Here is a 24792-nt window from a genome sequence, read left to right on the forward strand (position 1 = left end):
ATTCTGCCACTTGTTTTACCTCTCATGTTGTTTTTGGTGCTCCTCTTCATATCTGGCTGTGGTAGATTTTTGTTCATTCAGGTTTTTTGGTGGGAAAGAGCTTGGATCAAAGATGGTCAAATGGATTTGAGATACTGATTAATGTGACGTTAATATTTCTGTGTGACAGTCTATGGAATAATAATATTAGGATTTAATCCTTTTACTGTTTTTCTAAGATTTCCAGTGAACCTTGGCACCGTGTTTTGTGACTCTTGTTGATTCTTCAGAAATGGATCAGATTCCTTCCTCTTCTAAGCTAATACTATCTCCTCCTGTCCCTTGTGAATGTCAGAAGGAAGAGAATCGTTTAAGAGTCCAAGCCATTTTGGGATTAGATTAGATTACTTACAGTATGGAAACAGGCCCTTCGGCCCAAATAAGTCCACACCGACCCGCCGAAGCGCAACCCACCCATACCCCTACATTTACCCCTATACCTAATACTATGGGCAATCTAGCATGGCCAATTCACCTGACCTGCACATCTTTGGACTGCGGGAGGAAACCGGAGCACCCGGAGGAAACCCACGCAGACACGGGGAGAACGTGCAAACTCCACACAGTCAGTCGCCTGAGGCGGGAATTGAACCCGGGTCTCTGGCGCTGTGAGGTAACAGTGCTAACCACTGTGCCACTGTGCCACTGGCCCATGGTGTCCTCTGTCTCACAACAACAACAACTTGCATTAATATCAAGACAACTCAAGACACTTTTCAGGAGACGAATAGAAGCAGAACTAAAGAGAGAAATTTGAAGAACTGGTCCAAAACTTAATTCTGAATTGGCTTTTACCAGACAATGGAGAAGACATGAGATGAGAGAATTAGATGGAGGGATGGAACGACTGGGAGATAGACACTTGATAGTGGGCTGAAGTGCACAGGAGGCCATCATTGGAGGACCATAGATATTGGGAGGGAATTTATTGCTTTAGAGGATTGCAGATGTAGCAAGTCTCTGTTGAGAGTTTTTGAAGAAAACTGTAAGTGTGTTTCATTGGAAGAATTGGGGTGTAGGATGTGAGAAACTGCACTTTGGATAAATGGAAGGTTCTGGAGGGTGTGGATTAATATATGGTCACAAAGGAGGGTGTTGGAGTGATCACATCTGTATTTGAAAATAATGTGACTTGAATTCAATTGGAGGTAAACTCATGTAAAGGCAGAGATGAGCAACATTTCAGAAGACTTGGTGAAATATGTGGTATGACGCTCAGCTTGGTATCAAGCACAGTGCTCAGATTAGTTCAATCCTGTTTAGCCTGGATCAGGGAAGAGAGGGTAACAATGTAATAACCCTCAACAACAGTGAAAACCATTGTCTTCCCAAAAGACACAATTATTACCTGACCCTTGAACTCCAGTGAAAACTGCTTTTACAATGGTTTTCATATTTACCTCATGTCTAGGTTCTATCAAACTGTATTACTGTTTGACTGTAAGTCATATGACCACTTCAGAACAACCTATGTTGAAAGTTGTAGGAGTGTTTTAGTGTTGACAAGTAGATTGGTATGTGAATAGGAAAGATATAGAGAGATACGGGCCAAATGCTGGCAAATGTGATTAGATTAATTTAGCATATCTGGTCAGCATGGACAAGTTGGACTGAAGGGTCTGTTTCTGTGCTGTACAACTCTATAACTTTAAGCATGATGATTTTAAGAATCACATTGCACACTTGTTTTGTTTATGTTTAACCATCCTACTTAGCTCCCCCTGTGTCGTATACCATTCCTTGATGGCCCACTGCCTGCTTCCTTCAACTCTCCATATTTTCCATGTGGGGAAAGAAGGGAGCTCAAGTGTGAAAAGGCAAACTTGCATTAAATGGCATTTTTCACATACTCAGCCAAAAAAAAATCTGATTACTCGATTGTGATCACTGTTGTGTGGTAACTACTTATCACTCAGTGAAACCCTCTTGGCAACAATGAGGTGAATGAGTACGTGGCTTGTTTATAAATGATGTTGCGCAGTTAATGAAGGTTCTATTGCAAAGGGGCACAGAATATAAAAGCAAGGACGTTCTGTTTAGCTTGTATAGAACACCAACTCAGCCTCACCTGGGGCATTGTATCCGGTTCTGGGAAACCACACTGCAGGAAGGTTGTGGAGACATTAGAGACCGTGCAAAATATATTCAAAAGAATTGGTTCCAGGGTTTGAGGAACTTAAGTTGTACAAATAGATTGGAAAAGCAGGGATTCTTCTCCTTGGAAAACATTGAGAGGAGCTTTAGTAGAGGTGTTTAAAATCCTGAGCAGTCTGGACTGAGCAGATAGGGAGAACCTGTTCCAAATGTGAGAAGGATCAAGGGGAAGTGGGCGCAATGTTAATATAATTGGGAAAAGAAACAATTTAGACACAGACCAAACCCTTTTCGAGGAGCAAGTGGCTAGGGTCTGGGAATTTGCTGCTGGAAGGTGTGGTGAAGACAGGTTCAGTTGGGGCTTCGTAGGGGGGTATTATCTGAAAAGGAGGAATATTCAGGGCCATTGGGAGAAGGTAGGGCGGTAGCACTAGGTAGATGGATCCTTCAGAGAGCGAGTCTGGGCATGATGTAGCCTCCTTCATGTTTATACACATTTATTGATTGTGGAAAAATGTAGGCCCAGACATGCTCCTGCTTTTCTTTCAATAATGTGATGGGACTTTAAAGCACACCTGAAAAGTCTAAGACAGAATGGAGCAGCAGATGGGGCCTTGATTCAGTGTTAAGCTGGTGAAAGACAGTAAGAAGCCAGAATGATGTGCCATATAACAGGGATAGATTTACTGGACTGTCCAAGATCAGAAATTCCTCCAATTTCTTCCCTCAGCTTCTTCTCTCTCCCAATAACTGTGCGTTATTTCAATGACCCACACCTCAGGTACAGCTGTGTTAAAGACAAGAGTAGAAATTTGGCTTGCGCTAGAACATCTCTTGGCACTTTGCATGCATGTTGGCACATTGGAGTTAGGTGACCATGGAATGTGGGCATCATTGGCTAGGCCAGAAATTCTTGCCATCGTTCAGAGGGCAGTCTGTGGAAACACATGTAGGCCAGACCAGGTAAGGGTGGCAGATTTCCTTCCCTGAAGGTCATTATAATGAAACAGAAGGGTTTTAATTGATAAGTGCTACTGCTTTCATGGTTATCATTAGATGATTGACTCCAATTCTTTAATTGAATCCAAATTCCACCATTTGCCATGGCGGGATTTGAACCTTGGTCTCCAGATCATTACTGGAGTCTCTGAATTAATAGTTCAGTGCCAATATCACCAGGCCATTGCCTCCCTGATAGGCCTTGTGGTCAAGTGGTCTTGTTTAATTGTTTTTCAGCCATGTGTGGCTGAGCTGATGCTAATTTTTATCCAAGCCCTCCCTCATCCCTGAGTTTGGAGTCTGGGCCTTGGCTTGTGGATGTTTCAAACCGAATTAATTTTGTTTACAAGTCAATCTCTACCTGTCAGAGGCCCTCATGTTGACTCCGTCATAGCTCCCCATCTCTGTACAACAACCGTGACCTGTACACCTCAATTCCTGCCAATTGTAGATTGTAGGGAGAAACAGCTCCCATTGGTGGAAGGATGGAGATTGTTTGCATTGAGCATAATCGGTATTTCCTGTTGTCCAGACCAGGCTTGAGGAAGTCCACAGCTACCCTTACCTGCTTCCCTCAGCCCTCTCCAATGTGCCCATCAGGTCATCACTCATCAAGACCACTTGACCACTCATCAGGAGCAACTTGTTATCATTTTAAAAATATACTTTATTCATGAAATCAACTATACTTACATGGACATGTTCTAAATCAGTTCTGATGAGTCTTTGCCGAGGAAAAGTAAACAAACAGAACATTGGAATTTTGACATTTCTCAGATCTTGTGTCCTGATCAGCACATTCTACTGATGCAGGAAGCTATGTTCATTTAGAGGCCTGAGAGGGTCTAGCAACTGAATGAAACCTTATTATACTTCAGCAGAAAGACACCAGACGGTGGTCTTTCCCCGCTGCGCTTTGGCGGCTCCTGCCCCAAGCCTTAGTCCATCCCTCAGCACGTAGTCCTGGGCCTTGGAATGTGCCAGTCTGCAGCACTCGGTCACAGTCAATTCCTTGCTCTGGAAGAACAACCCATTTTAGACAGACCAAAGAGCCTCTTTCACCAAGGTGATGGTCCTCCAGGCACAGTTGATGTTTGTGTTGATGTGCCCCCAGGAACAGACCATAGAGCACAGACTCCTGAGTCGCAGAGTTGCTCAGGATGAATCTCGACAAAAACCACTTCATCTCACTCCACACCTTTGTAAAGTCTCATTCCAGAAGGGGATGGGTGACAGTCTTTTCATCAGCGCATCTGGTTTTCGGGCAGTGTGCAGTGTCACACACAGACCAGGTCTGCATGAAGGATCTGACGGGCAGTGCCCTACTCACCACTAGCCAAGCTACATCTTGGCACTTGTTGGAAAGTTCTGGTGGTGAGGCATTCTGCGAAATGACAGCCTGCTCAGGGAACCACACGACAAGATCCACCCTCACTTTTTTTCCGTAGGGTCTCAAGGGTGCTATATGCTGACCACTCCCTGATGGACCCATGGTCAAAGGTGTTTTCTTTCACAAACGACAAGTGATAGGGAACAGTCCAACTACTTAGAGCATTCCGCCTCAACGAGGCCAGAGCCATCCTTTGCAACACCGGGGCTAGGTAGAACCTCAGTGCGTAGTGACACTTGATGGCTTGCCCACTCATGAGCAGCTTGAGTAAATAACTCTAGCTCCCTGTTTTGTGGACCTCGCCAGCCAGCATGTTCCTGAGGGCTAACCCTGGCATCCTTTCTGTTGCACTAAGCCGCATCTGTCTGCACAAGTAGGCAAGGAAGATTGTATAACCCTGTATCTCCCTGGCCAACACTTCGCCTCAAATAAAACCAACAAAAGGAGATCGACAGGTTATTCACCTCATTTAAAATCTTTAGGAGTTTGCCGGACACATATTGGAGTTTATATTTGCCTACAAAGCAAGGGTCAGTGTGCTAATACATTGGCGACAAGATGTCCCATGGGTGTGAAAGGTTTGGTAAGGAGAGCTGACTACAATGAGTAAGAACGCAGTCTGTCTTGGATCAGTCCTGAACAGGGCCTTGTTGCTTTGCTGTTTTGGAAAGACACGATCCCAATTGTTCAAAGTGCAAATGGGGATTGGGTTACGGCACCAATTTTGGCTCTTTTCTGTTCTATTATTGCAGCGTGAATGAGGCCCCCAGAGTCGTTCTCCTGCCTGTCAAATTAAAAACGCATAATTAATCAGAAACTAGTAATTAAATGGATCCCCTCCCAGTTTACAACACTTCCTTTGGAAGCTCTCCAGCATTTTTATTATAATGGATATTTTATCTGTGAAAGGAGTGCTTTATGTGGCTTCTGTTTTCACAAGAGGGCTGTAAACAGTGGAAGTTTAATCAGAGCTCCTGGAACCTAGCAGAATATTGTAACATTGCAATTAATGTTATAATTCATGGCTCCTACTGTCTTGAACATGCATTTGTCAATTATCAGTGATTTGGCTTTGAAGATGCCCTATATCCCCGATGGTTTCTCTACGCTTTATACCCCTTAATCAAGAGGAAGCACACATTGACCCTGCATTCACCCAAGCCCGTCAAATCCTGTCTGCACACCCCAAACATCATCAGTTTGCAGGTTTCTATTTGAAACCTAAATGTGCAGAATCGAGTTGAACAATAGAGAATCTGTCAAGAGATGTTTCCCTTAAACTGCCTCAAAGGGATGTCGCTGTGGCATTTTGGCTTAGTGGCTAGCACTGCTGCTTCACAGCCCCAGGGATCTGGGTTCAATTCCAGCCTCTGGACACAATGGGGCAATTTCCCATGGCCAATCCACATAACCTATGCATCTTTTGGTGTGGCACGGTGGCTCAGTGGTTAGCACTGCTGTTTCACATCACCAGCGACCCAGGTTCAATTCCAGCCTCGGCCAATTGTCTGTGTGGAGTTTGCACGTTCTCCCTGTGTCTGTGTGGGTTCACTCCAGTTTCCTCCCACAATCCATAGATGTGCAGGTTAGGTGGATTGGCCCATGCTAAATTGCCCATAATGTCCAGTGATGTACAGACTAGGTGGATTAGCCGTATGAAATACAGGGATGGGATATAAAGTAATAGGGTAGGGGAATGGGTGTAGGTGGACTGGTCTTCAGAGGATCAGTGTGGACTTGTTGGGCCGAAGGGCCTATTAACACACTGTAGGGATTCTATGATTTTCGAACTTGCGGGCAAAAGAAATAAGTTCCCCAGTTTATATTAAAAAAAAGTGCCGTTAGTTTGAGCAATTCATCCTGTACAGGTGGAGGGAGGGAGTTCATATTTCTGCCATTCGTTTCTGCTCTTGGGCCTGGTAGGCACATGACAGCCAAAGCCTCCGGAACTGTGTCAGTTAACAACACGAAAAACAACGGACCCATTCCTCTTGGACCCAACGCACTGCGTATGAGCCAGCAACATGTGATAACCTCTGGGAGGGGGAGAGAGTAAATTACTCTGATATGAAAGCTATTTGGCCGAAAGCACTGAAATAAGATTAAGACTGGTAGCTGGAAAGTAAACCTCTGTTGAGCTTGGTTGGGGGTGGGGTGGGGTTGCGGTTTGGGTCAGAGAAATCAAAGCACGTTTATTGAGCGTTTTCTCTCTCTCGCTTTCTCTCTCCCTGCTTCTTCCAAATAGAAAAGCCTTCCTGCGACCAAGAGAGGCAGACCGCTCTGGAGGAAAGCCGGCAGTATCCCCGAGATGGCATCTTCATTCCTGAGTGCGCTGGGGGGGGCCTCTACAAACCCGTGCAATGCCATCAGTCGACTGGGTACTGCTGGTGCGTCCTGGTGGACATTGGCCGCCCCATTCCTGGAACGTCCGCCCGGTGAGTGCAGCCCGAGGCTCCGGCCTACCTCAGAAAGGGCGGAGATGGTTTGTTTAAAAAAAATTAAAATGTTGGAGCTGGATCTGGTCCCATCTGGAGCGGCTCCAGGTTTCTCATCGGACCCTCGAGAGGTTGTTATGCTTATCAATTCTCTCCCACAGGAGCCAGGATTGCTGACGTTCTTTAAAGTCTTTGACACCCTCTCTTCATGCATGAAACATAAATTACGACTAAAACACTGAATGGCGCAGGGACATAGGAACAGGAGTACACCATTCAACCCCTTGACCCTGTTCTGCCATTCATTGATGGCCTGTGGTCTAACTCAATAAACCTGCCTTTGGCCCATATCTCTGAATCACTCCCCTCACCAAAAAATGGTTCTATCTCGGATTTAAAACTGACAACTGACCCAGCATCCAACTGCTGTTTGTGGACAAGAGTTCCCGACTGTTCAGGAGATACAGGCAAAAGTGAGTACTGCAGATGCTGGAGATTAGAGTCAAGAGTGTGGTGCTGGAAAAGCACAGCAGGTCAGGCAGCATCCGAGGAGCAGGGAAATCGACATTTTCCTGAGTTTGTGCCTCCTAACATATCTTCTGAACAGTCTGGCTCTACATTCGCACACTGTGCCCCCTAGTTCGAGACTCTACAACCAGTGGGAGTAGTTTATCTTTATCTGCCCTGCCTTTTTCTGTTGAAGGCAGTTGAAGGTTGGATGTGGTTTCTTCATGTTAAAACTAACACCTGTATCAAATTTGCACCACACCAACATGAGGCATTAGAATGCTTTAATGAGTTGTGTTGTACTGGAAGGGACGGGTGAATTTGCTTTTGATCTGGCACTTCCTTCCCATTTGTACTGAAGAATTGGTTGTTCAGACACACAGATTTCCATCACTGTGATTTCCCCAGCTCTCAATAACCAGGAAAAACATACATGAGTTACCTGGACAGGAGTTTGGTGACTGGCACGAGATACGTGGACAGGAGTGCGAGTTCCTGGAAACAGGCTGTGGGTTGTTATGTGAGATACTGTCATAGTCACACAGCATGGAACCAGACCCTTCAGTCCAACCAGTCCATGCCGACTATGTTCCCAAACTAAGCTAGCCCCACCTGCTGTGCTTGGCCCATATCCCTCCAAACCTTTCCTATTCATGAACTTATCCAAATGTCATTTAAACATTGTAACTGTACCTGCATCCACCACTTTCTCTGGCAGTTCATTCCACATACGAACCAATCTCTGTGTAAAAAAGAGTTGCCCCTAATATCTTTTTAAAACCTTTCTCCTCTCACCTTAAAAAATATGCCCTGTAGGTTAGAACTCTCCCACCCTAAGGAAAATACCCTTGTCATTCACCTAATATATGCCACTGATGTTCTATAAACCTCAATAAGGTCACCTCTCAACTTCTTAAGCTTCAGTGGATTAAGTCCCAGTCTTTCCAGTGTATTTTTATACCTCAAACCTTGGCATCATCCTGGTATATCTTTTCTGAACCCTCTCCAGCTTAACAATATCCTTCCTATAACAGAGCGACAGAACTGAACACAGTACTCCAGAAGAGGACTCAACAAAGACCTGTACAACCTCAACATGTCATCCCAACTCCTATACTCAGAGGTCTGAGCAATGAAGGCACTTTGTAACACAAATTTCAAAGGAATTTGTACCTGAATCCCTAGGTCTGTTTGTTCTCCAACATTACCCTGGGCCCTGCCATTAATTGTATTAGTCCCGTCCATGTTAGTATTACCAAAATGCAATACAGTACCTTGATTTACCCAAATTAAACTCCAACTACCACTCCTCAGCGCATTGATCCAGTTGATCAAGATGTCTTTGTAATCTTAGATAAGCTTCTTCAGTGCCCACTATACTGCCAATTTTGGTGTCATCTGCTAATTTACCTAACACGCCTCTTATATTCTCATCCGAATCAATTATATAAATGCCGAGCAAAAGTGGACCCAGTGACGATGCCTGAGATCTCACAGGAGAGGATGTGCCAGTGTTATGAGTTGCCTTAACCTTTACTGGCTGCTTGCACAGTTGCATTTGTTTTCACTGATTGAAAGTTGAAGCAATCTCTTCCGCGAATGGCCCGTTATGTTGGAAAGATAGTGATTAATTTGATGATTGTTAATGTCTCTGTTGGTTTCTGCGCTTAATGACGTAACGGCCAGCCAACGAACAGATTCTGTCATTACATTTACTGATTGTTAGGCATCGCCCACTATATCGTAGGAATATCCCTTACAGCTACCTTGATGAGTAATTAGCAGATGCAGTGAATGGCTAGATCATACAGGTTTGGATAGCCCAATGTTCAGATTGATGCTAATCTTGTCTGTGGTAATTGTGACTGCTTCTAGGCTAGACAAAGGCAAAAGCGAGAAAAAAGCAAAGTTCCCATTCTGACAGAGTGTCTGAGTATGTATGATGCGTCCATGTGAATGAATGTGTATGTGGACGGTGGGCAAGGATGAGATTTGCTTAGTTGCCAGGCACACTGCAGTCAAATAACCTGGTGAAACTTGGTAATATGATCCACGCATTGAGGATAATTGCTGGGTTATCATGCAGAAATATAGTTGATGCATGGGGAAACTCATAAAACACAGGCCAATGCCATCCAGGGGTCAGGGAAAGGAATTTGATAAAGGGAAAGGGGACATTTCATTGGACATTTGGGGAAAGCCTGTCACTGCTGAGGGTTTGAATAAACTGGGAAAGACTGTCAGATGGGATATTAGCCAAGACTGAGGAATTCTAGATTGTCTCCCAGAAGAATGCTTGTCATACAAAATCAGTGATAGCTCAGTGATTTATTAAGGTTTCAGTATTGACATGGCCGTTCTAAGCTATGGAATGGCAGTTGAGATGTCCCAGAACATGGAGGTGGTGCTCAACTTGTTTTAAGTTCATTAAGAGTGGGGCACCTTTGACAGTGCTTGTGCAGGTTAGAATGCCCAAGATAATTTACAGATTCACCTCTCCATTATTATTGAGAACATAAATGCTCATTAACACTCGAGCAGAGAGACTTTGTTTACAGCACTGTCTTCTCTGAGAATCTTATCGTGGGAGTGACTGGCCAAGTGCAGGAGCCTTAAAGAATGACCTTGCAGAAGATTAGCTATGTCTTTACAAAGAGGCATTTTCGCAGACTAGCTGATCAAAATAAAACTGGTTTCGGCAACAGTGGCATCTAAGGTTTTATTTTACCAGTAGGATCAATTTCAGAATTTCCAATATTTCTTAGTCTTTTACTGGATGTGTGTGTGTGTGTTGTCTATGTGAGTACAAGTGTGCATATGAATGTGTGCGTGCATATACATGCATAATGTGCAATATTAGCACTAGTACTTTTCTTTCTGAGAGAAATGCTCTTTTAATTTGAGCCAAAATTTGATGTACATTACCAACAGTGGCACTTCGAGACAGTCTGCTCTGACATGACTTTGGATCCATTATGAAAATATTGTTTTATCTGTCAGTCGCAGTGGTTTGTGGTTATGTTAAAAGCTAAAAAAGCTGACAGTACTGGAATAGATTGGGCTGCTTTGTCATAACTAGGCAGGGGAGCTCAAACTTTTGAGTCTACCATTTTAAACCTCACCCACTTTAACAAAGCTCAGTATTGAGCCTGTGCACAAAGTAGAGTTGCTTCATTCTTCAGCACTGTCATATCTCAGCATGATAAACTTGAAGCACTATTCCAACAGTAGCTCCAATGGCTGGACAGCCAGTGAGAAAGACGTTGCATCACAAAAGTCTTTTATCAAGCAGCATAAATAGAGAGAGACTGGGTGACACTCAGGGTTAGAACATTATCCTGTCACCTCTGAGATCGAGGTTTGAATTGACCTCAAAATGAAAATCTCCTCTCTCTCTGCAGACAATGGGGGCTCGGTGTGAAATGAATTTGGGACAGACTCAAGTGTTTCCCTAGTTAGTGTAATTCCACAGCGCAATTCAACTCAGATCGCCGCTAAATTAGTATGCTCTTTCAAAGAGGAGAGCTGGTGTAATAAAAAAGAAAATATTTACATGGGTAAAAGAGACACAGCTGTTCCAAGGCTAAGTTGGATGGTTGGGACAAAGCAGACAGTGTTTTAATCTGGATGTAATCTGTGTATTAACTGATCTGGGACGACTCAAGTTACGTTACTTGAGTGCCACTAAGGGTAAGAAATTATGCCTTCCCTTTCACATAGATCAGGATGGTCAGTGCTGAGATTGCGACAGGAATCACTACAGTTAGCCTCTGTGCTGTCAGTCTAGGGATACTGGGGAGATCAGCAAGGATTGTCACTGCCTGTGGTTATCCAGTAATCAGTTGTGCTTGTGTGGCAGTGCATCAAGGGTGGGTTTGAACTTGATTTCCAAGGCTGTCCCATAGTCGTTGTCAAGAGCTATGGAAATGTCAGGCTGCTGGGACATAAGGACCTTTAAACCAGAAAGCATCAGTGCTTCAGGAGAGCAGTAAGCAGGAGGGGAATTAATGTTCTTCTCCCAAAATGAAATGACCAGCAGACTTGAGGCAGTTAATTCTGCAGAACAAAAGCATGAATAACGCAAAGTACACCTTGGGATAGTTTTGATTTAAGCACACTCATGTAAAATGGCTGAAACCACTTATTTCACACTATTGCATTAATTCAAACTCTACATTTGTGGCATGTAGGTATTTTCTAACCCAGCTGTTGAGGGATATTATTCCACATCTCTGAGAGCAGTTAACTGCACCACAAAATCTCGGTTTGTGGTCTGTCAGCAGAGGAGAATGAGCAATTAGCTAAGCAGGTATTTGGGGTTAGTTGATTCACTAATTGACTGGGTAGATTTAAAAGGGAAACGGGTGCGTGGAAGGAGCTGTAAGACTGAATAGTTAATAAACTGTTTCCATGATCATACAGCATTGCCCTTTGAGAAGGGCACTGCTTGTCACTGGCCCCTCGGGTGTTTTCTTTCTTCCTGGTGGTGGGATATAAATACAGATTTACACACTTGTTAGTTTTCACTGTGTCCGACACCTGCAAAAGACAGAAAAAGAAAAAAAAATGAAAAAAAAGAAAGTTCCAGAATGCACTTGGCAAGCATGCCTTACCCAATCCTGCCATGTCTTGCATTGGCAATTGGCATAGTCAGATAACCAGAAACCAATTGGCTTGGATTTGAATTGACATTGTTAGGAGAGGATTCTTGGCTAAATGTGAAGATTTGGATCTAAGGCTAAGATCTTATCAGGATTTTAATGATATGGGCTTTGGAGAGGTGAGCAGTAGGATTGCGTGAGATGTTCAGCAAGGCTTGTCTCAACAGTAAGGCCACTTCTCTGTATCTTGTCCACTTTTCTCAAGTGGTGTGGTAGGATTCTTACTAACCAATGGCAAGTTTTTACATGATTAGATTAGATTAGATTCCCTACAGTGTGGAAACAGGCCCTTCGGCCCAACAAGTCCACACCGACCCTCCGAAGAGCAACCCACCAGACCCATTCCCCTACATTTACCCCTGACTAATGCACCTAACACTACGGGCAATTGTTAAACAGCTTATTATCAGCCCAACCTAGCCATATAAAGCTCCCCAGCACCAGCTGCAGGTACCCTTCCACCACAGGCATTGGCACTCTGCTTTCAGGGAGGCATGCAGGTGTAGACTGGTCTGGGAGGGCGCACCAGCAGCCAGCAGTGAATGGCTGCATTGGGTACAGGTACTACACAGGGAAAGGAAGCCATTACACAAGTGGACCCAGCCCTACAGCATTGCTCTCTCAGAAGGCATTCACCTGGTGCCTACCAGTATGCACTTGGCAAGCATCCTGTGCCCTGTCCTGTGTCTGGTTGGGGATGGCGTTGCACATGGCGTGTTCCAGTGTTCCTGGGAGGGGGTCATGGACTGTCCTTCATCTGTGTTGGGAAGAGTCTGGAGGGGGGAGGACAGTCAAGATCAGGGAGATGTGTCAACCAGTTGGGAGCTGGGTTGCGAGGAACAGTGTTGGCAGGTCACTTGAGGGAGTGGGCCACAGTCATCCCACTGCCTTCATTCACAGACCTTAAGGGAAGGGGGTGGCCAGGAGAACAAGGGGGACAGTTTTAGTCACATGTGCGTGGCTCACGTGATACCCTTGGCAAGTATCACACAGAGAAATTAGGGAACAAGAGCATGAGAATCAACACAAGGAAAGCCTGAGTTGCATTCAACAGTTATTTTAGATGTGACTCAAAACATTATCATGCAATAATTGTCCTAAATGGAATAGTAAGATTTTCAAAACTATACAAGACATGGAAGGTCTGGAAGATAGTGATAAAGATCAGGCAGAAGGCATTGTACTAGTTAGAAGAAACTTCAGCCCAGTAATGAGCATTTTAGTCACAGCCTCATCCAGTTGCACCACTGTGGAAAGTGGATACATATCCACAATGCATGGAGTGGATTGGTTAATATGTTACTTAGATTCTTTAAATAATAAGGGCTGGTAAGGTTCAGGAATTTGCAAGTTCTTTCTGTTTTAGATTTGGGATGGCAATGCACTGAAAATTTGCACCAAGTAACCTAGAAGCCAGAAGGGACCTGTGAATGGATGAAAGTCACAGTTATATGGTGAGCCACTGGAAAGTACAAAATAGGGAGCAAGCTGATCTGTCCTCGAGCCTGCATGGACATCGAATATGATCATGGGTAATCTGTTTGTGTTTCAAGTGCCACATTCCTGCCTCTCCCTGATAACCATTGATTCCCTCACCTAGCAAGAATATATCAATCTCCACCTTCACAATATTCAATGACCCCTGCCTCCACCACCTCCTGAAGCACAGTGTTCAAAGGTCTCATAAGCCTCTGGGAGATATTTGATGAAAAAGCTCGTCTGTGTCCTAAAATGGTGGCCCTCAAGTTTAAACAGGGTCCTCTAGTTCTGAACACCCCCACAAGAGAAAACATCTTCTGCACTTCCAGGTTATCTATTTGGGATCTTATGAACATCCACACAATTGTTTCAGGCTCCATTGAAAGCAAACCCAATCTGTCCAACCTCGCTTCATAAGCCTACCTGTTCCTTTCAGGTTTTAATGTAGTAAATCTCTTCAGAACAGTCTCCAATGAATTTATATCCTTCCTTTAAGTAAGGGGACCAAAATTATTCATGGTATTTGAATGTGATCTCACTAATTTCCTCTGTAATCCATCATTACTGTTATGTTTGATATTCCTCATAACAAAGGATAGCATTCCATTAGGCTGCTTAATAGAAACGCTGACTAAACAGTAGGTAGAATCCTTGGATTGCCAAAATGAAGTAAGGATACAGAAGTCAGGCAGCATCCGAGGAGCAGGAAAATCGACATTTCGGACCGGAGCCCTTCATCAGGAATCAGATTTTCTGATTCATCGATTTTCCTGCTCCTCGGATGCTGCCTGACCTGCTGTGCTTTTCCAGCAACACACTTTCAACTCTAATCTCCAGCATCTGCAGACCTCACTGTCTCCTATGGATGCAGAAGACCAGACAATGCAATACAAATTCTGAAAGTGGATCTGGAAGACAGCATGGCCAATGGATAGATTGTGAACTTATAAAAAGAATTCTGATCTTGTAGTAGCTTGATAAGAACAAGGACTATGGAACAAAGTGGGAATATCATGAGATGTAGAAGCCCTAATAATCAAGATGTTTTAGTCACTGGAAACAAATCAGAAGATAAGTTGATAAAGACTAACAAGCAAAGGAGTTGGAGAACTGGGAAGACTTTGGCATTTACACTGAGGTACCAGGTAGGGGGCAACCAATCTGACAATCAATTTTCCTGCTCCTCGGATGCTGCCTGACTTGCTGTGCTTTTCCAGCACCACACTGTCGAATCTGATCTGCAGTCCTCCCTTTCTCTGGGTATGTGCAGAAAAGGTACTTAAGGCTGAACCAGACTCGTGGCTTCAAAGTGAAAGTTAGGTCCGTGTTAACAGGAGTTTAGAGGAGTGGAAAGAGACCTCATTGAAATGGATAAACTTATCTCGGTGCTGCACACATTGGATGCAGGGATGATGTTGCTCCAGGCTGTAGAGCCCAGAACAAGGGGTCACGGCCTCAGGGTAGGGGTAGAGGATTTTAAACTAACACGGAGAGAAATATCTTGAGTCAGAGGGTGGTGACCCTGTGATATTCTCTACCACAGACTGATGTGGAGGCCTAGGCACTGAATATACTTAAGAATGAAACAGATGTCTAGAAGCTAATGGTGCCACGGGATGTGGGTGTGTTGAGTCGAAGGGTGTGGTCCTGGATCCTCGGATCCAGCATCCTCGGATGCTACCTGACTGGCTGTGCTTTTCCAGCACCACACACTTGGACTCGAGATCTCCAGCATCTGCAATGCTGACTGTCTCCCATGTTGAGGTGGAGGATCAGTCATGAATGGCATAGTAGGCTTGATGGGCCTAATGGCCTACTCCTGCTATTTTGTATGTTTCTACACCAGTCTTCAGGATGGCCATTACATGAGCTTGCTGGGAAAGAATAATGGATGTTACCCCTTGCCTGGTAGGCTAAGAAGGCAAAAAGAATAATTAAAGGTGAGGCAACGAGCTGCAGATGCTGGAGATCTGAAACTGCTGCAGAAACTGGCAGCATCTGTAGAGAGAGAAACAGAGTTAACCTTTCAGGACCAGTGCCCCTTCTTCAGAACACTGACAGTTAAAAGTACCATATTTGTTGAAATAATACTTGTAGAATCAATAGACTGGCCTATTTGTCGAGTACTTTAAAGGAAATCTCATATTATGGAACAATCCAAGAAAGGTTTGCAGATGGAAGATCCTTTGAATCACCATTCCCACTGGGATAATATATACTCGGCAACAAGTGCTGCTGAGAAATGTTCAAGGATTGACCTTACTGCTATGAAGGAAATGTTAGAAAGAAAGATTTCCAAAATAAAGTGATTTGATGCAAGTTGTCAAAGTGGTTGCAAAAAAAGCTTATTTCAAGGAATTGTTAGATATCCACAAAGAGGGGTATGAAGATTGGGTTGTGTGTTTGCTCGCTGAGCTGGAAAGTTTGTTTTCAGACATTTCATCACCATGCTAGGTACATCATCAGTAAGCCTCTGTTGAAGCGCTGGTGTTATGACCCACTTCCTATTTATGTATGTTGGTCTGGTAAGGTGGATGATATCATTTCTGGTTCTTTTTCTCAGAGTTTGGTAAATGGGGTCCAAATCGATGTGTTTATTGATGCAGTTCTGGTTTGAATGCCAGGCCTCTAGGAATTCCTGTGCATGTCTCTGTTTGGCCTGTCCTAGTACAATGTGTTGTCCCAGTCAAAGTGGTGTCCTTCTTCATCTGTATATAAGGATACTAGTGAGAGAACACCAACTAGTCACCAAAAGACATGACCCACTCTCACTAGTGATGAAGAAGGACATCACTTCGACTGGGACAACACATCTGTCCTAGGACAGCCTGAACAGAGACACTGTCACTTATACTTTAACAGATTACGAGGTAAGGTGAGCTTTTCTGGGTGTTTTGCTTATTTAGCAGAAGGATTCACTGCTGTGTCATAACAGTATCTGTCTGACCTAATGTCTTGGATCCGAACTGAAAGCAAACTATTTTGGATTCCACCTTTTGCTTAAGTACGCAGTAACTTTGATTATGCCCCTCCCTTTCCCCACCATTAGGGGAAGCAGTGGGTACAGCTTCTTTTGTTGATTCAATTCTACTTTGGCCTGTTTTTGGTGATGGAATGATTCTGTACAGTCAGAGCAAGGTGTAATTAGCCCATCAAAGAGGTGTCCATTCTTCTGGTTGGAAAATTGGTAATTTACTTTTCCATCTTGTTCAACTCTGCAATGGAAGAAGCATGCAGTACCCTGTAAGGGTCTTGTGGTGCAGTGGTAGTGTCCCTACCTCTGGTCCTGAAGAGCCATGTTCAAGTCTGCTCTGCATCAGAGTTGTGCTATAACTAGTTGAGTCAAGATATGTGACTTTCTACCACACAGGCATTTATAGTTGGACACTGTTGGAGAGGGGACTGTCAAGGGTGTGTTCAGGGAGACACTTTTCTGCCCCCTTAGCTCAGAATTCTTAAGTACATGGGACCGACCCTATGTGTCCTTTAACCAGTGACATTTGAGGATTGAGAATGAAATGGATGGAGAGAGAAATAGGATGAATTGGAATCTATTAGGTATATAAAGGGAAATGAAAGCTTGGGATTTCATAGGCTTGTGGTGAGGTGGGGGAAGGTGGTGGATGATAGCGAGTGTAGTCCTGGAGAGGCAATGCAGAAGTTTTGTCTTCCCTCTGGTCATCATAGAGCGATAGAGATGTACAGCATGGAAACAGACCCTTCAGTCCAACCCGTCCATGCCGACCAGATATCCCAACCCAATCTTGTCCCACCTGCCAGCACCCGGCCCATATCCCTCCAAACTCTTCCTATTCATATACCCATCCAAATGCCTCTTAAATGTTGCAATTATACCAGCCTCAACCACATCCTCTGGCAGCTCATTCCATACCCGTACCACCCTCTGAGTGAAAAAGTTGCCCCTTCGGTCTGTTTTATATCTTTCCCCAGGGTGGATGTTCACTTCCTAACCCTGCTCTAGGCAAGATGCTGTTAAACTTGAGAGGGTACGGAAAAGAAGTTGCTGAGGTTGAAGGATTTGAGCTACAGGGAGAGGCTGAATAGGCTGAGGCTGTTTTCCCTGGAGTGTCAGAGGCTGAGGGGTGACCTTATAGAAGTTTATAAAATCATGAGGGGCATGAATAGGGTGAACAGCCAAGATCTTTTTACCGGGGTAATGGAGTCTACACTAGAGGGAATAGGTTGAAAGTGGGAGGGGAAAGCTTTAAAAGGGACCTAGGGGTGGTGCGTGTATGGAAGGAGCTGCCAGAGGAAATGGCGGAGGCTGGTACGGTTACAGGTCTTTCTGCTATAATGCACGTTTCATTAATACGAATTCACATTAATTGACGAATTGGGTCAGTGTTTCTAAAGTGCAAAGTTTTAAAGCGTGTATTGGTTATAACGCGATTCCTGCCTCATTAGTTTAAATGATGCTGCTATTACATGATTTTCTTATAGCACGAGGTTGCACGAGAACGGAACTACCATGTTATAGCAGAACTGACTGTAGAAATATTTAAGAGGCATCTGGTTGGGTACATGAGTAGGAAGGGTTTTGAGAGAAATGGGCCAAATGGTGGCAGATTGGACTAGATTAAGTTATGATATAAGACCATATTACCATAAGACATAGGGGTGGAAGTAAGGCCATTTGGCCCATCGAGTCCGCTCCGCCATTCAATCATGGCTGATGGGCATTTCAACTCCACTTACCCGCATTCTCCCCGTAGCCCTCAATTCCTTGTGACATCAAGAACCTTTCCAAGCCATGTATTATCTTGTAAGTTTCTATTAGATCTCCCCTTAATCTTCTAAACGCCAATGAATATAATACCAGGATCCTCAGCCGTTCCTCGTATGTTATATCTGGTTGGCATGGACAGGTTGGACCGAAAGGTTTGTTTCTGTGCTGTACATCTCCATGACTCTATGACCTGTAAACTGCTGACAAACAAAAAAAAAGTCAGTCAAATTAAATACACTGAATTTAGAGAGATATGGCAAGTGCTGACAAATGGAACTCGATTAGGTTGGACGAGTTGGACCGAAGGGTCTGTTTCCATGCTGTACTTCTCTATGACCTTAACATTCTTTTTGACAATATTTTATATTGTCCTGAGGTTGTGAAAAGCGTTATATAAGTACAAAGTCTTCTTTCTTTGATGAGACTGTTGACCTTCAATTCAGGTAAAAACAAGGACTGCAGATGCTGGAAACCAGAGTATAGATTAGAGTGGTGCTGGGAAAGCACAGCAGGTCAGGCAGCATCCGAGGAGCAGGAAATGTCGATTTTCCTACTCCTCGGATGCTGCCTGACCTGCTGTGCTCCAATCTAGACCTTCAATTCAGGTCACACTCAGCAACATTTACAATGTGTTCCAGTTTAAAGACTTCTGTGAGGACACTGCTTTCCACTCAGTGGACAAGCCAAGTTCACGTAGATTGTTGTTCGTCATATAGAGTCAAATGATTATTTTCATTTTTTTGTAAAAAAATGTAGTTTTGCTGTAGTTATTGTGGGCAGAAGTCTTGTCCCCATTTATACCTTGTTTTTCTTGATGTTGAGCCTCGTTCAGTTTGCAATCACCCCACCCAATCAAAATGAAACTTGTATCATTAAGGTTGAGCTATCCAGTTCCTCCTTGCAGTTTGAGTCTTTTTATGGCAATGGCTTGCAAAACTGAAGCCATGGTTAATCAGCCCTTCAAAATCCTGCGTTTATTGAAAATACTTCCTCATCTTTGAAAGGGTTGCAGTGTGTTCAGGACTAGCTTTACAGTAGCTGTAACTTTAAATTTATTTTATATACAGTATGTATATGTATTCAGCTATTGATTATTCACAAAAGGGATAAAGTGTGAGCTGACTGCATCCGATTAGATCCCCTACAGTGTGGAAACAGGCCATTCAGCCCAACAAGTCCACGCTGCCCCTCCGAAGAGTAACCCACCCAGACCATTTCCCTCTGACTAACACACCTTAACCTATGGGCAGTTTAGCACGGCCAATTCACCTAACCTGCATATCTTTGTGACTGTGGGAGGAAACTGGAGCACACCCACGCAGACACGAGGAGAATGTGCAAACTCCACACAGGCAGTTGCCCGAGGCTGGAATCGAACCTGGGACCCTGGTGCTATGAGGCAGCTGTGCTAACAGCAACCACAGAGCAGTCATTACATAGTTATAGGGCCATGTGGTACTACTGGAGAAATAATGGCACCCTTAAAGAAGCACCCTGTTAGTAATGTTAAATCAACCAGAATATTTAAGCAAATCAGAGATAGACTTTGCATTACTTGCAGAACTTGCTGATCCATTTAAGCCATCCACTGTTCACTTTGGTAAAAAGTGGCATCTGACACTTCATTTCCAAGTTAATATTAAGAACTGGTTGGATTGTATATTAAATATTCACTCAACCTGCTACAGCAAGTTAATTAAATGTTCAACTACCTTTTTAACATTGTAATTTTTAACGTGATAGTGATTGACGTTTCTGATCCACAGAGGGGAATAATTTAAACTGATCACTCGCTCCTACATGGAGTCAGTACTTAGAAATTTTAAAGATGCCTCATTTCAAATGTTAATGCTTTATCTTACTTCTCCTTTCTGTCCCTTTTTCTACTCCTCTGCTTTATCTAATCTGTCCTCTCTCTTTCCGTCAAACTGTCAAACCTACAATGAATTGGGGATAGGTCAGGAGATAACATTTTTAAAATCCTGTGCCTACTTTTGTGTTTAAAGGAGATGGGGGAAGAGGCTGGGCAGGCTATTGAAATAATTTAACCTGCATTGCAGGTATTGCAGTGATCTGTTGCATTTCCCAGAAACACTGTTAAAATTCTTATCCTTGTATTTAATTTCCCCGCTGTTACACTCCTTCCTGTCACTGTAATTATGTCTGCCTCACACTTTTCTGAGACATCTCTGCTCATCAGATACTGATCTCCCTGAATATCCCTAAATTTAATGGCTCCATCATTTGCTTTGTAATTGCCTCACCGCCAGCCTCCTGGAGAGTAGGTAGTGATGAGCAACAAAGTCTAGCCCATCCAGCAAAACTCACATTCCACAAAAGAACTAAAAAAGCAATGTTTGGAGCCAGAGGCTTGAATATAGGTTTACATGGAGAAAGTGAGGACTGCAGATGCTGGAGATCAGAGCTGAAAATGTGTTGCTGGAAAAGCGCAGCAGTTCAGGCAGTATCCAAGCGCAGCAGGTCAGGCATGCTAATTCCTGAAGAAGGGCTCATGCCCGAAACGTCGATTCTCCTGCTCCTTGGATGCTGCCTGACCTGCTGCGCTTTCCAGCAACACATTTTCAGTATAGGTTTACATGACAAGGTGTAGAATTTTGCTTTTAATGCCACTATGAAAATGATTAGTTTTGTTAAGGGTGCTACATAAATGCAAGTAATTGTTGTATTCAGAGTATAGGGAATTGGGGAAATTTGTCTTCAATTACAAATGAACTGGTAACTGAAAGGCATAAAATTAAGGTAGCCAAAGAAAAGTTACGGGGAGAGAGAGGCCCGATCAGAAACAACAATGATAGTAGAATCCATTGTACCTTTTAATAAGGAAAGGGATAAATACTTGAGAAGGAACTGTGATGACTGTTTCTCTGTCATATAATTGACACTATTCACCAGAAGGCCATGTCAGGTGAATAACATCGCCCTGTTTAACTTTATTTTACAATAGAAAAAAATCATGTGGTCATGAAACTTTCAGCGCCTTCAAGATCAAGGGTTTTTCCAGAAATTTAATGCTGCAGCTGACGTCAAGTTGAAATGTTTACTTAAGATACAGAAAAAAAAACTTCAGTGCACTGATGCAAGATAATGTAAAGTACCGTCCGTGAATTTAAGAATGTTAGTTTTAATCTTAATTTCATTTTTAAGAGAAAGCTCAGCCCCTTAAAATCAAATGTGCCGACAAAACTGTGAGAAGGTACATATTCCCAGCCTCACTTTTCTGAGAATGACTGAATGCAATATTTGGGAATGTTTACGTGGTTCGCTCATTCTTACACAGAATTCATGATTAACCCGATGTATCATGGCTTGTGTGACTAAGCTGGGAATGATGTGAATTGTAAATGCTATTGTCTGCCTTCTATATGCAAGTTCCTCCCTGCTGCACAATTTATTTCTTTTTATCCATTGTTTAAACAGTAGTTTTCTATTGAAATCTGCCCTGGATGGAAGACCATATGTGACCTATTGGCTGTGGCTTGCTCTGGTCAGATGTTGTTACAGGTGCCAAAATGCTTTGTTCGTCCACTCCTTTGTTGGGGAGAGGGGAGGGGGGGTTGGGAGTGGAGGAGAGGCCCCCCCCAGGGAAGCCAGTAAAAGTTCACAAGGTGCCAGGTCAGTGTGGCGCACTAAGTGATTTCACAGTTACTTACCATTGCAGGAGTTTCAGTTTTCTTTGTGTACTCAAGCTGGGCTAAACTAGGTGGGAAATAAAGCACCGCGTTCATAGCTAAATACAATGGGTAAGGGCCTTATCAGCTGTTCTATGCTAGAATGCACTGTTGCTAGCACATGTTTGTAAGTAACATGCACAGTTGTGTTTGGAGCAACGTGGATGTGATTTGGTGCTGTTCAGTTCACACCTTCCTGACTGCTCAGTTTCTGCTGGAAGGTTAAAAGCACGAGTTGAGCTGAAAGCCTCCCACATTCCTGCGTCCACCTCGATGGGGGAAGAGAAAGCTCAGCAGCCCCTCCCCCAGAGACTGCATGGCCAGATGTGCATAACTCCCACTACTCAAGCTCAACAAGCCTTCACTCCCAGTTCAATAGAAAATTGTTTTCTGCTGTAAGATTGTTGATTTTATTTTCCCTGAGAATAGATCCCGACTGATAGTTGTAAAAATAGTGGCAATTTGTGCCGAAGGCAGGACTACTTTAAGCCCCAGGTATAATTTGTTCAGGCTGCCCAAACAAAGAAGTGACGGTGTGCTAACGTAGTGAACAGCCATGCCTGGTACACGTCTGGTATTTGTAACACAAACCAACATTGAGAAAAGGAACTGAAACCAACATAGCCATTCTAAAAGATAGGAGACTTAACAAGCAATCCAGGTCTTTTTCAATATACCATTTCAGTTCCATCACACTGTAAACTTTTGCTATAAATTCTGTGTCTTATGACCTTATACTCTACAACCACCTGATGAACGAGCAGCGGTCCGAAAGCTAGTGCTTCCAAATAAACCTGTTGGACTATAACCTGGTGTTGTGTGATTTTTAACTTTGTCCACTCCAGTCCAACACCGGCTCCTTCAAATCGAGAAAATATGATATTGCTACCCACCGGAAAGCAGGATGCGAATCTGAAAGCAATTTTTAACTGAAACGTCACACAATTCAGACAGAGGGAAGAATTCACATAATTTCTTGTTGAAAGGGAGAGGAAGATTATTGAGCACTCCTAGCTTTTAGCTCCATGAGTCAACCAGGTGACCATGCATTGACTGCCTTTTACAGTATACAGAGCCCATACCTGGCATGAGCCCAACTAGTTTCCAATGTGTATTTTGAGTATTGCTCTTGTGTCTTCCAGTTACCAAAACCCGGACTGTGACAGCAATGCCAGATCTAAGCTCCTGGAGGGAGATGACCCATTCAAGGACAAAGAGCTGCAAGGTAATACCCTTTTCACATCACCATTTCCTCGTCAGCATGATAGAGAGTGATCAGAGTCTACTGGGGCAAGACCACTGCCAAATATCGCTGTCTTTGAGTCATTTTTCATGATTGTAGAAGAGACACATGTTATTTGACTGATTGGCTTTTAATTGATTGCAGATTAAACCATCTCAAATATTGATAGTGAATTAGAAAAAAAAACACAGTTGAGCCCCCCCCCACCTGTCATCAGACTCCCTACCCTCTGCCTGCCTTGCCCCTCGATATTGATTGATGTTAAAGTCTGATCCGCTGCCACTTACACGGTTAAGAAAATCTCCTGTGCCAGTGATATTGGGCAATGATGCAAAGGGCAAAGTTCTCGGAGTGACACCAAGAGCTTCTTCATGGATCTACAGTCAAAAACCTTTAAAGAAGACCCAGAGATCAGTGATTAAATCAGTGCTGAGTCACACAGGCTAAAAGGATCTGAGGCTCATAGGACTCAACACGTTCAGGCAAATGCCAAGCAACGAAAAGATGATGTTTAGATCGCTTTATAGATATAGATTGCTTTACACTAAAACCCACCATCAAATGAAGAATGCAGAATCAGAGCTACTTTTTAAACATTCTCTGGCGGTCCAAACTTCATGTGTTTGTCACTGCAAATGTTGGCAATCAAACGAATATATACTGAAACTGAATAGATTACACCTTTCCAGTAAATCCACAATACCTCCAATTGTGAGGTATCTGCTTGAGTGAGATAGTCAAATAATCACTCTTTATGCAAGCAAGCCATCAAGAATCTAATTTACTTTTCTTATAGGTGTAGTGAATATCGCAAAAGATCTTTAGATGAATCCACTGAGCCACAAAGCCTGAAAAAGGAATGAATTAAAATGAGATTCATTCAGCCTACTCTAGACAGTTTCTACTCAGCTAATTGTACGAAATAAGTGTCTCTGATCTCAAAGTGGATCATAGTCTATTCAGGGTTTGTTGTTTAGGTGATCAGTTTCTTGCATTGCATAGGGCTACCCTGTACAGATGTTATTAACAGCCACTCGATAGTAGAGAATTTGAATATTGTTGGAGAGCTGTTGAACCTTATCATCTTACACTGATCAGGACAAATGCATGAATGGCAAATCTCAAATGATCGCAATAACTTATAGAGTGCTGATTAGTTGGCAATGTTCAGTGACATGCATTCGTTTGCAGGGATCATTTTCTGCAGACAAAAGCAATACAGGTGGTTCCCAATTTATGAATGTCTGACTTAAAAACATTCATGCATACAGGATCCTGTACAGGAGTGGATTAATAGTAACTTTAAAGACCCAACGTGTGAATGATTCCTGTACTTACAAATGGCTATTTTATATTGTCCTGCATTGTGTTCTGATTCGCGTACAAACTGATTTGCAATAACACTAAACATTTGCAACCTGGGGTTGGCTAGATGATGAAGCCTTGTGCCATTTTTGAATTACCTGAGAGATCAGGGAGCTCTCAATTTCTCATTGGTTTCTCCATGGC

The 24792-nt window shown here is 43.4% G+C and overlaps 1 protein-coding gene across 6 annotated transcripts in view; it reads left to right on the forward strand.

Annotated features, from left to right (window-relative positions):
• The window catches only part of smoc1 (SPARC related modular calcium binding 1), a 247025-nt gene that overhangs the window by 109490 nt on the left and 112743 nt on the right, over positions 1-24792 (forward strand). For all 6 annotated transcript variants that reach the window (XM_043698112.1, XM_043698113.1, XM_043698114.1 and 3 more), the window contains 2 exons: positions 6768-6957; positions 23183-23265. In XM_043698112.1, coding sequence (XP_043554047.1) covers positions 6768-6957; positions 23183-23265 — 273 coding nt within the window. The remainder of the gene's footprint in view (positions 1-6767; positions 6958-23182; positions 23266-24792) is intronic.

Source organism: Chiloscyllium plagiosum, chromosome 10 (genome assembly GCF_004010195.1).
Source record: "Chiloscyllium plagiosum isolate BGI_BamShark_2017 chromosome 10, ASM401019v2, whole genome shotgun sequence".
Classification (NCBI taxonomy): domain Eukaryota; kingdom Metazoa; phylum Chordata; class Chondrichthyes; order Orectolobiformes; family Hemiscylliidae; genus Chiloscyllium; species Chiloscyllium plagiosum.